The sequence below is a fragment of the Bos javanicus genome, chromosome 8, assembly GCF_032452875.1.
Source record: "Bos javanicus breed banteng chromosome 8, ARS-OSU_banteng_1.0, whole genome shotgun sequence".
In the NCBI taxonomy this organism is placed as follows: domain Eukaryota; kingdom Metazoa; phylum Chordata; class Mammalia; order Artiodactyla; family Bovidae; genus Bos; species Bos javanicus.
Genome location: NC_083875.1, coordinates 83,859,650 through 83,874,243, shown reverse-complemented (window position 1 = coordinate 83,874,243; position 14,594 = coordinate 83,859,650). Strand labels below are relative to the sequence as shown.

At 43.1% G+C, this 14,594-nt stretch overlaps 1 protein-coding gene across 18 annotated transcripts in view; it reads left to right on the top strand.

The window, feature by feature from the left end:
* The window catches only part of CDC14B (cell division cycle 14B), a 162,396-nt gene that overhangs the window by 116,600 nt on the left and 31,202 nt on the right, over nt 1–14,594 (top strand). For 8 of the 18 annotated variants that reach the window (XM_061426163.1, XM_061426169.1, XM_061426160.1 and 5 more), the window contains one exon: nt 3,809–7,478. The exons of 1 other annotated variant lie outside the window; for it this stretch is intronic. In XM_061426163.1, coding sequence (XP_061282147.1) covers nt 3,809–3,845 — 37 coding nt within the window. In that variant the 3' untranslated portion in view covers nt 3,846–7,478. Of the gene's footprint in view, nt 1–3,446; nt 7,479–10,632; nt 10,697–11,741; nt 11,908–14,594 lie in introns of those variants that run through there. 9 more of the 18 variants (XM_061426155.1, XM_061426156.1, XM_061426159.1 and 6 more) reach the window with 6 other exon arrangements.

The window sequence follows — 14,594 nt, the reverse complement described above, 5'->3', positions numbered from 1 at the left end:
TTCAGTTCTGCCGCTGTTTCTCTTTGCAGATTCTTTTGTACAGTTTTTACTACAAACTTTTTATTTAGCTAAGAATGTGATAGTACCTCCAAACAAGTATTAATTGGGCACTGATTCATGATCGTAGGGTTTAAAACTTTTCATTAGGGAGGGTATCAAATACTCTTTAATTCCACTGAGAAGAATATTAGAGAAATGCTGACAAAAAAGTCAAGAGTTTAGGTACATTATAACATAATACTAGAATTTTTTTATAACAGTAAGAAATAGGAAATGATTGATGAATTCTGCCAAATGAATTGAGAGTCATGTTTTCAAAGAAAAGTTAATGACCTGGGTTAACTGCTTATGGAGCAGTAAGTGAAAAGGGCTACACATAAAACTTATGAAATACTGCTTTAATTCTACAAATGTAAAATGTGTTTTATATATGTGTAAAAGCGTATAGGTATATAAATATTTATCAGCATAAATATTTGTGTGTGTGTGTGTGTGTGTGTGTGTGTGTCATTCACCTGTGTCTGACTCTTTGGGACCCCGTAGACTGTAGCCCACCAGGTTCCTTTGTCCATGGAATTCTCCAGACAAGAATACTGGAGTGGGGAGCTATTTTCTTCTCCAAGATCAAAGGAAAATGTGCTTATAATACCAGTTCCTCTGGTTGGTAGAACAGTTGGGGAGTCTTTTTTTCTTATCATTTTCTTTTTTTCTAACTTTTCTACAATAAATGAGGGGAAATGGGAGTTTTGTAACTTTGACACTTTTATGTAAATTATTAAAAATTTAAGTAAAAGGCCTGCTGCTGTTGATTGTTAGACATATTTTGAACGGACATATTCTTTTCAGACTTCCATCACAGCCAGGTGTGTTTTGCACATTTAATTCTGCTTCCTGCTTTCCCGGATGGTGCTCTCCAGGTTTCGGATGAGATGACTAGAGTCCCGAAGCCGGGCTGCACATGCCGGACCACACCGCACTCCTCTTAGGGTGTGGCTGGATGGCAGTTTTTCCATCTAGGTCTTGTCTAGTGATCTAAACTTGTGCTTTTCAGCAGAGGTGGTTCCTGATTGTGGGGAGCATCTGCCTGAGGTCCCTGGACTTGTTGCATTGAGGACTTTAAAGTAGAGCTCAGACTGAATAGATTGAGTATTAAAACGGCCCAAGCAGTTTTCAGGCAGTTGGGATAGTGCTGAAAACCAAAGACTTCTTTTAAATTCTGAAATGGACTTTCAGAGATTTGGAGGGGCATAGAAGTAAAACAGCAGGAGTCAGCTGGGTTTCATGGTGCTTTTAACCATGCCCTCCCTCCATGCCAGATCTCCTTTGCCTCTTTTCCTGGCTTTGGCCTGTTTTGACATCACCTTAACTGCGACCACTTGCAGCTCACAAGAGAAAGGCAAATGCACTATGTACAGTCCCACTCCTGCTTCTAGGAAATAATGGGTGTCAGGCACCCAAGCTGTAGCCTGTCTTTTTATCCTATAGGATAGTACTCATTTTTGGTTGGAGGATAACTGATTCAGGACAAAATAATATGAGCTATTAATTAACTAATTTTAAAGTATTAAATAGAAATCTTTTCTTGGAACAGCAGTACACACATATATACACTATAAAATAGTACCCCATTTCCGTGTACATTAAACACTTCGGAGGCACCAGGGCTGACAGCCTGCTGTTACCCCATCTGCGAGGTCCTCTCTCTTGCAGGTTGATGATGTGTCTGTGTGTCGTCATCTCTATTGTGCCACAGAACTTGACCTTTCATTTCTGTGTTCTGTTCTACTCTTAGAGGCTTCCAGGATGAACACCTCACCCAAAGTCACTTTCTATTGATTTGGCTCTTTTGATTTTTGGCAGTGTATTGAGAGGCTGTACCTCTTTGAAGAACTTTTGCACAAACACACTAAAAAAGTATTCATTTGGAGACTGAAAAAATCATTATGAATGTTGTCATTTGTTATTGGGAAGAATTGCCACCATGTGTCTGTCATGGCAGGTGATTATTTTCCCATGTATCCATTGAACACTAGCCACATCTAACCTTAAATCATGAGTGTTAAGCTCTGCTCTGGCACAACCATGACAGTTCAGGCATGGAAACACTGGAGTGTCTGGCGGCAGATGGAGTGCTGAGGGGAGTCTGTGTGGCACCTTCCTCATCCCCTTTCTTAAGTCCAGAGAAGTAATTAATGGACTTCTATACCCCCCACTTGCTGTTAGAGCTAGAAACCAATTTTAATGTCTCTCTTTTAATAATTGCTAAATGCACTGAAGAACCAGCTAAATAGAATTGGCCTGTTTTTCAGTGTTCTCGTATGGACTGTCTGAAAAGCTCTTTTAGAATGAGTCTCAAACATTTCATCATCAAGCCTCTGATTGAGAACCATTAACCAGCTCATTTGATGTCATTCAATTTGGTTCATGTCTTTACACAGCTCACCCGTTGACTGCATGTTTCTGTAAGCTTATGTTGTTTCTTTGGTCTGTCTTTTGTTCATTTCCTTTTTAAAAGAAATCATAGCTTCATTTGTTTTCTAAGAAAATTGTCATGTACAAGTGTCTTTTTTTATTCTAAGTTGCATCATTGGGAACCATCACTTTCTGCTTATTTTTTGTGCCTAATTATATTTTGGAGGAAGATAAATACTCAGACTCTTTCCTCAGCCCCTGAAGCCATGAGTCTCTTCACAGGCCTTTCAGTTGGGAGTAGCTGCATTTCAGACTTTGGCTTTTTAAGTCTTCTCGTTTGTGAAGTTTGCCATCATCATACCTTTCAATGCTTCTTGTCCTTAGAGTCTCAGATCTCGGTGTCTATTCCATCACCTCTGGGCTTTAATTTTTTGTTACTGCCATTATCTTTAAAAGCTGTATCACTGTAGGAGCCCCAGAATGTTGTATCTAAATATTCTTTCCTGCTGGTTACCTCTGTTCTTTTAAATTATTAATCTTCCTTTGAAATTTCAGATGTCTTCCCACTTGGCTTCCCAAACTGACCTGGACCTTTATACTCAGTACTCTCTTGGGGTCTCGGAAAACTAAGTGATTGATTCAGATGAGCTGCTCTGATAGAACCTCATCATCATCTAAGTGAGGGTCACCTCCAGACGGGAATTGGCTTCTCTCTCTTCTTTTGCGTCAGTTGTCCTCTGAAAGTCTCTGTTTAGTTGAAAGTTACAGTGATCTCTTGGGGAAGGAAAGAAGGGAGGTAGGATGAAGATCAACATAGATCAGTTGACCCACATACAGAAAAGGGTCGGCGGCTGTCCCCTTGCAGCTGTGCGGCGGTGTGGAGCAAGGCGGGAGCAGGTGCGGGGTGCCGGCTGCACTCTGCTAAACTGGAAACGGCTTGCAGTGCCCCGGCTTTTTCTGTAACCACATTCTGCCTTTGGAAATAATCAAGTAACGCTTCTTTATCTTTTCGTTCTTTCCCACTTTTCCCACAGCCTGATTCCTCAGAGAGAAAGAAGGAAAAGGAATGCTTTGCAACAAATGCCCTTAATGGCATTATGGTACTCTCATTGCTCGGCTGCTTTTGCCCTCCCTTCTTTTTTTATTGTTGTTTATTGTTTTTTAATTTTTTGCAGAACTGAAACTTTTTCTGCTCTGCCTTTTCTCTCCTGTTTGTCTTTACTTTATGGTTGATATTGTACTGTCTTTTCCAAAGTATCTGTCATTAAAGAATTATACAAGTGTATACTTTTTAGCATGTCAATATTTTTATTATGTTGCCTTCCTTGTCTTTGATAACTACTTATGGGACACTTAAAAGCCTTCATGGTAAAATCCTTTTTTTTTTCCCCTGTAGTCCCTCCATTTCAAGGACTAAAACAGTCTTGCGTTAAGTAAAAACCTGTGACCAGAACTGAAGGAAGACTCTAGGAACAGAAAACTACAACAGGACTTTAGCACAATTTATTTGGGAAAAAAAAAAAAATTGCAAAAGCCTTAGCTGCTTTCCACCTAACAAGTTTATTCAATGAAGAAAATGTCCACTGGAATTTAAATAACTACATGAGCTTGGGTGCAAGTGAATGACTTGAAGAGGGCCCAACTCTCCTATAAAAATGTCTTGAACACAAAAAGCTGTTGTAAATTAGTCTCAGGTGTAAATATCAAAGCCCTCTGTTATCAGGAGAGCTGACTAGTCTGTGTGGTGCACGTATGTCCCTGTGATGGCAATCATTTTAGCTGCTGGCCTTCAGAAGAATTGAAGATCTGATGGAGGTTTTTTACTTATTTATTTGCTGTTCACCCTGTGTCAAAATTTATAAAGCTAAAACAAGCATTACTGAAATGGTACTTTCTGTGATTTGATACTATTTGGTTTAATCATCTTCACTTTAATATTTGTAATACTGTTGTAATGTTAACTCTGTTAAGTACCCAAGCTGCTTGTCTCCCACCAAAGAGTGCTTTATTAACCAGAACCTGTGAAAACCACATTTAAAGACTGTTGCGTGCTGTAATACAAAGTGGTACTTTGGTACCCTAACCCTATCGAGAGAGTGTTAGTAGCAGCTTTAGAAGACTCAGGAAGAGAGGCTAACTTCAGAGTTGGAAAATTGTTGTAAGTCGTTCTTTTCTGTGTCACTTTGAGTCTGAAGAATGTCAAGGCTGCCCACTATTTGGTTACCCAGTCATGCAAATTAAAATCATACTTTCACGCAGGAAAAACCCCCGCACTGTTGGTGTTTCCCCTGGAAACAGTGATCCCAAATAATGACGACTTTTTTAAAAAGTTATTTTGTCAGGATCTTTCTCTGTAGCATTGTGAATTTTTGTTGTTGTTATGTTAATGGCCTCAGGCCTTTTGGTTTCCACTCATGGTTATTTGCATCTAGATTTCCTTATTTGTAAATAAGAAACTCACTGTTGCCTTCGGTTAGGGAATACAACTAATAACTCTTTGCAGAGTGCCTTCTCCCCTCAATCCCACAGAAACACAACAGTCTGTAATGTAAAGCAATCACAAAACAATTTATTTGCTGCTAAAAAGAAACAGGGCCCCAAATAAAAGAATATTTATAATCACCTTGGTTACTTCCATAAGTGAATGATTTAGTTATTGTTAACCAGTGTTTGGCTATCCTAGTTTCGAGAAGGAGGAGATATATTGAAAGGCAAAATGCCTTCACATTCTTTACCAGATGAATGCATCAGGTCAGTAGGCAATTCCATTTTTAAAAAGCTGCCTTCCTAATATAGTTACAAAGAATAATGAGTGGTTGGAATAAGCAGATTAAAGTCTGTTTAATGTAAAAAGTAATTAGAAGACTGTGGATCTCTTATGGTATCTACTGTCTTGGAGTAAATTATCAGTTTGCCTAGTTTTGAGGGGAGATGGAAGATGCCATTGTTTTGATCAAACAAGCAGCTCCTCCTCATTGGGCACCATGTGGTAGGCTGTGCCAGGTTCTAAACATCAGGACCAGACCTCAGAAAAATGGTGGTGTTCTATCCCTGAAAGTTCATAAATACAAAGACCCACTTAGCTGAGGGAAGACAGCTCTTGATGAAGCTTCGAGTGGGAAAAAGAAACCTTCTGTTGGCTGTGTTGTTCTGGGAGATACTAAATAGTCAAGCTGTGCCCAGGTATAAAACACTGAATTCTCAGGGCAACCCTTCTTCCCTTTATACCTTTAAAGGCCATTTCCTATATAACTGATCCCAGCAGTTATGAAAAGCAAACTTCCATCTGAACTGTTCTTGCTCATTCGAACAAGTAAATGCTGTCTCCCTCACAGTGGATAAGCCATCTTATGTTTTGGCCAAGAGTGAAAAATTTGGGCTTCAATGTACTTTTTGTTTTACGAATTGCCTTTTTGTGTGGCTGCTCAAGTTTTCCAGCTACAGTTGCTATCACTGTGGTTCTTTCTAAAAATCCTTGTTTTTGACAGGCTCACTGAAAGTAGTCGTAGCAAACTAGTGATTTGTTAAGAAACATTCCTTGGAACACACAACTTGGGATAGTGCTTCAGATGGATGGTATAGCACGTTGTTACGGGGGATATTGAGAATCTAGGAAGTCTCTGGGTCTGACTGATGGAAAGTTCTTCCTGCTGTGAATAAAAGACTCTTCCTCCTGTCCCCAGCTGAAACTTCAGCACACCCAAGAATCTTCTCAGAATCTCATTTTTAATTTGTTGTATAAGATCTTGGTATGGAATATGAAATAGGGCATGTCAGATATGGAGAGATTTCTTGAACTTGAGAGCCTTAAACAGCTTTGAAAATACACCAAGAGAGTTCCCATTGGGATAGAAATTAGAAGTGAGTATTTTTAGGTGCCCTTGAAGCTTTCTGGGGACTCAAATCATCAACAGTCAGGGATAGCCCAAAAGATCAGTGTCTGCCAAACTGGGCACCTAGGTGTGTGAACAGACTTGCATTTTGTAATCCTAAAGAAAAACTAGAAATCCCTCTAACCTGTGAATGAAGAGGAGTGGACCCTGAGCAGTGCCTCAATAAAACAAGTAGCCTTACTTGTCAAAATGTAGCTGCATCGAAGTGGCACACTGCTCTTCTGGTCTCCAGAATTTTTCTGTTCTAAACTTGATTCTCTTAGCCTGTCCCCCACCCGCTTGCTTCCCTACCCTCTTCCGCCTCTCACAGGGGTGATTTCTACCTCTTGGGCCCAGACAAGATCTAAAAGAGTTCCCAAGTGTTCTCATGAGGCGATGTGTCTGCCCTTGGAGTGTGAGATGCTTCGGTGAGCTGTTCGGACCATCAGGCGTTCTGGGCCGCGTTATGCAAAGAGCTCCGGGAGCCTTTCCTTTGCTTGACAAAAGAGTGTTGCGCTCCTTGGATGTCTGTCAGAAAGTAGCATAGCTGCTTCTCTTCATACATTTTTTAAACTAGTAATTGCATTTTGGAAAGCAAAAGCAACTTTAAAATAGTCTGTTTTCATTCTGCAATAGTTTTCTCCCCTCGAAACTGTTCTGTGAGTCTAGCTGCTGCTCTTTCTTTTCTCCTAAATCTGAGTATTCTCCATGTCCCTACGCGGAAATACTACAGATGTGTTTAATCGACTGGACAGTTCACCTATACTGTGTAGGAAATTACCTCCTTAATTGCCCAGTAGAATTAACTGTCAGCAAATATGTTCATCTGATTATATTACTGCAGTTTTATATCAATGATTTGCAGACTTTTATCTAACCTGCACTCATGTATAGATTATTAAAAGTTTTAAAATGTAACTGATTAATCAATATTTGATCAATCATTGTCTTGATTTTTTTAAGTAAAATGTATATTTCTAATCATATTTTATAAAGCTGAGAGAACTGGTTGAATGAATGTTTATTTTCCTGAAGGTATTTTTAAGATAAAGCTTCATAATGGCCTGTAAACTTTGCATATCTATGTAGTTTGATACATATTGTCACATTTGTGTATTGTAACTGTTTTTATACAAAATGTTGAATAATGGAAGTTGTATAATTATAATCGTATCATTAAAAGTATTAACCAAAGAGCCTTTTGAATTTTTTACTCACTTATCATTCTGAAGCATGGTAAGCTGTGGTTAAAGTGTAAAGTGGATATAACCCTCTGCAGTATTAGTTTGCTAGGATGTGGTCTGGGCGGCTTAACAGAAATTTACTTTGTTACAGTTCTAGAGGTTAGAAATCCCAGGGTCAGGGTGTTGTTAGCTGGGTGGTTTCTCTTCCTCTCTTCTGATGCCTCTCTCTGTGTCCTCTAATCCCTGGTGCCCCTCTGTCTGTCCCCCATTTCTTATCATATGAATCAGGTTGGATTAGGGTCTATCTTAATGGCCTCATTTTAACTTCATTACCTCTTTAAAGGCACTGTCCCCAGATACAGTTCCATTCTGAGGTATTGGTGGAAGGACTTCAACTTAAGAATTTGGGGGGTATACTGTTTAGTCTGTAATGTCTTCCTCAGGATAAGACAGTAAGTAAGTGAGGGGGCTCCTGATATGGACTCACTCTACAGATACCCACTAACCAGCTCAGGCATGTAAAGGTTTGCCCCTTCTAAAAACTGCTAAGGAAAAGACACTTGTAAGTCAGACCCTTGGAGCCTCATGGGTCACACACTGTAGCCCCTTCATTTTACCTGCCAAGGTCCGGCTTAAAGTGCTAAGTAAAGGCAGGACCAGTGCTGGAGCACTTCGTATCCCAGTGTATAACCAACAACACCATCCACAGCTAATTACCTGCCTTCCCTCTTGGTCTCTTGCAGGGCAGAATCCTAAAAAACCTAATTGCCCGCATCATCATGCAGAGGTTATGTCTAGGATGTAGGAACCTGTCCTGTTAAGGGGTGCTGTCCAGTTCCCCAAGAACTTAGCTTTGATTTGTTCTAGGATATGAGTTTTCAAAGTACAAAGTCAAGGGACTGGTCTTCTCATCCAAACTCCTGCACACCACTGCCCTCAAAGAGCAGTTTGTAGGCTTTGCCATGTCTGCCTGCTCCTCCATGGTTTACCCTGAGTTGTGTGCCCTCCTACTGACCCACTGGAGCTCAGGTGGCATTGGCCAAGCAGCTCAAGATATGTGAGCGTGAAGGGGGCAGGCTTGGCAGTCGGGCTCTGAGGCTTGGCCGTGGATGAAACTAGAGGACGTGCCTGCTTCTCTTGGGAGCAGCCGTGTCTTCCAGGGCTGTGCAGTGTGAGCACCCAGCCTCTGAGACCCTAGCCCTGTAGATTCTTGCTTGCTTTCTCTGTTGTTGACCACTGTCCAGTTTTCATTTACCACATGGACAATTCACTAAACACCTCTACTTCTGTTCCATAAATAAAACGGGAATAAGAGAATTTTCACCTTAACAATTATAATGAGAATTAAGTGGGATAATACATGGGACGTGCTTCAAATGGCATTTGGCACCTAGCTTTCAATAATTTCCCTGGTGGCTCAGACAGTAAAGTGTCTGCCTGCAATGCGGCAGACCTGGGTTCAATTCCTTGGTTGGGAAGATCCTCTGGAGAAGGAAATGGCAGCCCACTCCAGTATTCTTGCCTGGAAAATTCCATGGACTAAGGAGCCTGGTAGGCTACGGTCCATGGGGTCACTAAGAGTCAGACACGACTGAGCCACTTCACTTTCACTTTCAATAACTTAATTTTTATTGTGAGTCAGCTCTTCCCATCAGGTGGCCAAAGTCTTGGATCTTCAGCTTCAGCATCAGTCCTTCCAATGAATATTCAGGATTGTTTTCCTTTAGGATTCAATAAATTAATTTTTATACATTTAAGATAATTTTCTTTTAATTAGGTAAAGACCAGTTTTTGATAGCAGATGATCGTCTCTCAGTCTCTGCTATTTTTGGTCCCTGCAGCATAATTCCATACAAGTATAAAAAAAATTTTTTAAGAGGCCAGACAATTTGACTTCTGAAGGGAGAAATTCACGCACTGAACTCTCTTGAGAGTGATCAAGGCAGAGTGCTGAAATAATTTAGTAGAGAAGGCACCCTCATATTGAAATAGCAGGTTGGTACGGAGAGGGCAGTCAGCAATGTGCGTTCTGAAATGAGCTCTACCATTTATTCTGTGGATCCTTTATCTGCCTCCTGGCTCTCACTTTGTTCATCCATAAAACTGGACTAGTAAGTGCATGGTGTTTGGATTAAAAAAGACCAAATTACGTGATTGTGCCTTAGTATGGGGCCTGGTGCCAGTGTGGAGCATAATATCCACCATTGCTCTCTTTTCCTCCACTTTTGGGTCTTAAACGCAGCTGGGGGTACATTGAGAGGCAGTGTAGTGGGAGGAATTCTCCACAAACTTCTCTGTAGAATGCCACGACTTAAGTAACCATTCTCCCCATTGTTGCGCATGTAGGTGGTTTCCAGCTTTTTACTGGTTTACCGCTGCATGAATATTCTCATATGTAAATTCTTCCTGGGTGGTGCTGCTGATTTCCTTAGGTTAAATTCTTTTAAAAGGCATTTCTAGGTCAGGGACATGCAAAATCTTAAAGCTTTTGATGTACACTGCATCAAAAAGCGGCTTGGTTAATAGGAGTTCAGAGCATGGATTCTGGACCCAGACTGGGTGTAAACCTTTGCTCTGCCGCTTATTAGCTGTGTGATTTGGGCCAGAATGACAATATCTAATACAGTTGTTTGAGGATTTAATATTTGTTAATTACTTAGAACAAGCACCTGGTACATACTAAGAGCCATGTATATTATGTTTAATTAAAAAATTAGAATTGCCTACTGCTTTTCAAAAGAACTGTCACACATACCGTCCTCTGTACTCCCTGTGCACCACATTGGCAGCTGCTGTGACACTGCTGAGCTGGCTAACTGGACGGCACTGACCCCATGGGTCTGTGCCATGGGTTGCAGTCACCATCCCTCCCTGGTATATTTAGTCCAGTCTTTGAGCTGCCCCATTATTGAGATTTGGGGCATTTTGTCTTCTAAGTGGTTAGCATAATATACTCCTTTATTATATATAGTCTCACCATCTTCTCGCTTACTGGAGGAGCATATGGACTCTGGGAAACCCTTTCAGATTCCTCTCAGTACGTCACCCCAACTCCCTCGATGGGGAACCTGGCCCCGTCCATGTGGAACGGAAATCCCTCCACCCTGCCCCTGAAGCACATCTGGTCTCTGCCTTTTCTCAACTGTGTCTCATTTCTTTGCTAGCAAGTCTGCATGGCTTTGACATGCTTCTGGATGACGGGTGCTCTATCCACACTGAGATGCCCAGGTAAGGAGGCCTCCTGCAGGGCGGGACCCTGGCTACGGCCCCTCTGATTCTTATATCATCGGTTTAAATGAGGAGAGGCTTTGGGTGGGAATAGGAAGAAAGGGGAAGGCAGTAGGGTTGTGCATTTTTTTACTTTGAGAAAGGCAGTGATTCTCATGGTGGGTTTGCTTCTCCATGTAAAACAAGATGACTTTTCAGGCAGACAATTCTTCCTTGTGTAGAACTCCAGAGAATGCAGCCAGTCTGGCATTCCTTGCAAACCTCCCCCACCTGCCCCTCCTACTAAATGCCAGTAGTGTTCCCACCCATTGGGTAAGCCAACCCCCCCCCGCCCCTCCCAATATGCATTTTCAGCCACTTTCAGGAGGCTGTGCCGCCCCCAGTTGGGAACTGCTGATTAGGTTCAAACACAGCTCCACTGGGTGATGTCACGGAAACAGCAGTAGACTGTGAAGTGAATATTGTGCTCTCACCTTGTTTTACTCTGGTCCAAGCCCCAGCTGGCAGAGGAAGGGCACGAAGGAAAGCTTTCATTAATATAGGAGGCAGCGGGGGCTAACCCTGAGAACAAGGCTCATTTTCATGAAAGTGGGGGACTCAGACTTCAGGCCGGCCTTCCTGCCTGGCCCTGGCTTATCAGTGTAGCAGCCACAGGGAGGTTGCCCATCCTGTGTTCTCCGTCCCTAAGCGCAAGGGGTCTGTTGTGACAGAGCTGGAGAGGATCCCCAAGGATCCTAGAGTACACTGGAGTACCCTAGGCAGACGAGTGATTGGCATATCCTCAAGTAGCAGTTGAGTATTCATTCAGCTTTGGCAGACAGGAGTGGGGACCGGGACATGATGACTGGTGGCCACCCTAGCTCACTCCTGCCTTTTAGAGTGTTTCAGTCTGGCCAACCCCATATTTGTCCACTTTTAAACAGCATGAAACTTGGGGTCTTTTCTCCAGCCAGCAAATTAAACCAGTCCCTGTAGTATCCAGTAACCCCCTAAGACAGGTTCTGGTGTTATAAATACAACTCGTCTGTCTCCCCCGCTTTTCTAGTGATGGTTGGATGTCCCGGGCTGTGACCTTCCTAGACCGACTTTTAATCTGGCTCGGGATCCGCAGGGACTAGATCTCCAGAGGTCTCCCCTGGACAGCACAGCGCTTACCATCGGAAATTTTCTCAAGATGCAATTTAAACCTGTTTCCTCAGGTCCATGCCTCAGCCTCGTAGCATAGGAGTTTCTGCCTCATTCTTCCCCTGGGTATTGAGATCTCAGCCCAAAGCCAGAGCTGGGACTTCTGTAGGCTACCTGCTCCTGGGTTGGGAGCAGGTCCAAGCTGGCACCCCCTCTGTGGTAGTGGTACAATTCCAAATGGATAGCATTCTTTGAGCTTTCTTACATTAGACTCCTTGTGACTATCTGATGGGAGCGGATTCCTCTGTCTCCCTCAAACACAAGATTTTGAAGACTTTGTAGACAAGCCCTCCATAGCATCACTGGCTGAGCATCATCCAACCCCAGGGGTGCCAGTCACACAGGTGCACTGGAGGGTGCCCCCAGACGTGTGCCCTGAAGAAGCCTGTTCTCCAGTCATTCCGAGCCCTGTTCTGGGCCTTGGGGATCCTCGGTGAAAATCCCTGAAGGAGGTCTTTCCAACCTAGTCACAGGACCCTGGGTCTCCACTTTCTTTGCTGGGCCACCTGGCCTCTGCATTTCTCCAGCTTCCTTTCTCCCAAGCATGCTACCCCTCTCACTGAATGTTTCTTTGGCTCCCCTGCTCACTTACACTCTCACTTTCCCTTCTCACCAGAACACTCTCCTTCTGATCATTTTGCACTGCCAAGAATGTAGGACTTACCTCAGGCGTATTGTTTTCCTCTCTGTTGCTCTGATGCTGCTCTCCTATCTGAGGGGGTGGGTGAAGTGCAGACCAGAGCCACCCACACATCTATGCAGGTCGTTCATCAAGGTGAGTGAGGTCCCCTGGGGCTGGGTTGTGTACACCCCGACTGGAGGTATCCTTGGTGCCTCTGGCAGGGTGGCTATTCTGGAGAAAATACTCTTCCTCTTTTTTAAGAACTCTCAGAAACCCCTGAGGGACTTATGTGTAAGTTCAGTTCAGTCGCTCAGTCATGTCTGACTCTTTGTGACCCCATGGACAGCAGCACACCAGGCCTCCCTGTCCTTCACCATCTCCAGGAGCCTGCTCAAACTCGTGTCCATCAAGTCGGTGATGCCATCCAACCATCTCATCCTCTGTCATCCCCTTCTCCTTTTGCCTTCTATCTTTCCCACCTTCAGGGTCTTTTCCAATGAGTTAGTTCTTCATATCAGGTGGCCAAAGTACTGGAACTTCAGATTCAGCACCAGTTCCTCCAATGAATATTCAAGACTGATTTCCTTTAGGATGGACTGGTTTGATCTCCTTGCTGTCCAAGGGATTCTCAAGAGTCTTCTCCAACACCATAGTTCAAAAGCATCAATTCTTTGACACTCAGCCTTCTTTATGGTCCAACTCTCATATGCATACATAACTTCTGGAAAAAACCATAGCTTTGACCATACGGAGCTTTGTCGGCAAAGTAATGTCTCTGCTTTTTAATATGCTAAGTTTGTCATAGCTTTTCTTCCAAGGAGTCTTTTATTTTTGTGGCTGCAGTCACCATCTGCAGTGACTTTGGAGCCCAGGAAAATAAAGTCTGTCACTGTGTCCATTGTTTCCCCATCTATTTGCCATGAAGTGATGGGACCAGATGCCATGATCTTAGTTTTTTGAATGTTGAGCTTTAAGCTAGCTTTCTCACTCTCCTCTTTCACTTTCATCAAGAGGCTCTTTAGTTCCTCTTCACTTCCTGCCATAAGTGGGGTGTCATCTGCATATCTGAGGTTACTGATATTTCTCCCTGCAATCTTGATTCCAGCCCAGCATTTCTCATGATGTAGTCTGCATGGTAAGTTAAATAAGCAAGGTGACAATATACAGCCTTGAGGTACTCCTTTCCCAGTTTGAAACCAGTCCATTGTTCCATGTCCGGTTCTAACTATTGCTTCTTAACCTGCATACAGTTTTCTCAGGAGGCAGGTCAGGTGGTCTGGTATTCCCATCTCTTTCAGAATTTTCCACAGTTTGTTGTGATCCATACAGTCAAAGGCTTTAGCATATTCAATGAAGCAGATGTTTTTCTGGAATTCTCTTGCTTTTCCTATGATCCAGTGGATATTGGCAGTTTGATCTCTGGTTCCCCTGCCTTCTCTAAATCCAGCCTTCATGTACTGTTGAAGCCTGGCTTGGAGAATTTTGAGCATTACTTTGCTAGCATGTGAGATGACTGCAAATATGCAGTAGTTCCCTGGTGTATCAGATGGTAAAGCGTCTGCCTACAATGTGGGAGACACAGGTTTAATCCCTGGGTTGGGAAGATCCCCTGGAGAAGGAAATAGCACCCCACTCCAGTACTCTTGCCTGGAAAATCCCATGGACGGAGGAGCCTGGTAGGCTACAGTCCATGGGGTCGCAAAGAGTTGGACACAACTGAGCGACTTCACTTTCACTTTCACTTTGAACATTCTTTGGCGTTGCCTTTCTTTGGGATTGGAATGAAAGCTGACCTTTTCCTATGTGTAAGTTGATGCCACTCTATTCTCATGACAGGTGTTCCCCAACGATGCTCCCAAATCAGCCTTCTGAAATGGGGCCACATTTTTGCAAAGAAACAAGGCAGTTGGTGCTTTCCCCACACTATGGGGCCAGTTTCACCCATGGTGAAGCTGTGATAGTTTAGAGAGCGTTTGTGGTTTGGTTGGGGAAAGTCCTACTGTCTTGGGTCCTGGGAAACCTAAGGCCAAGGAAAAGGCTCTTCTGGAGCAACAGGAGATGGGCAGAGGTGGCCTGGGCAGAGGCTCCTGG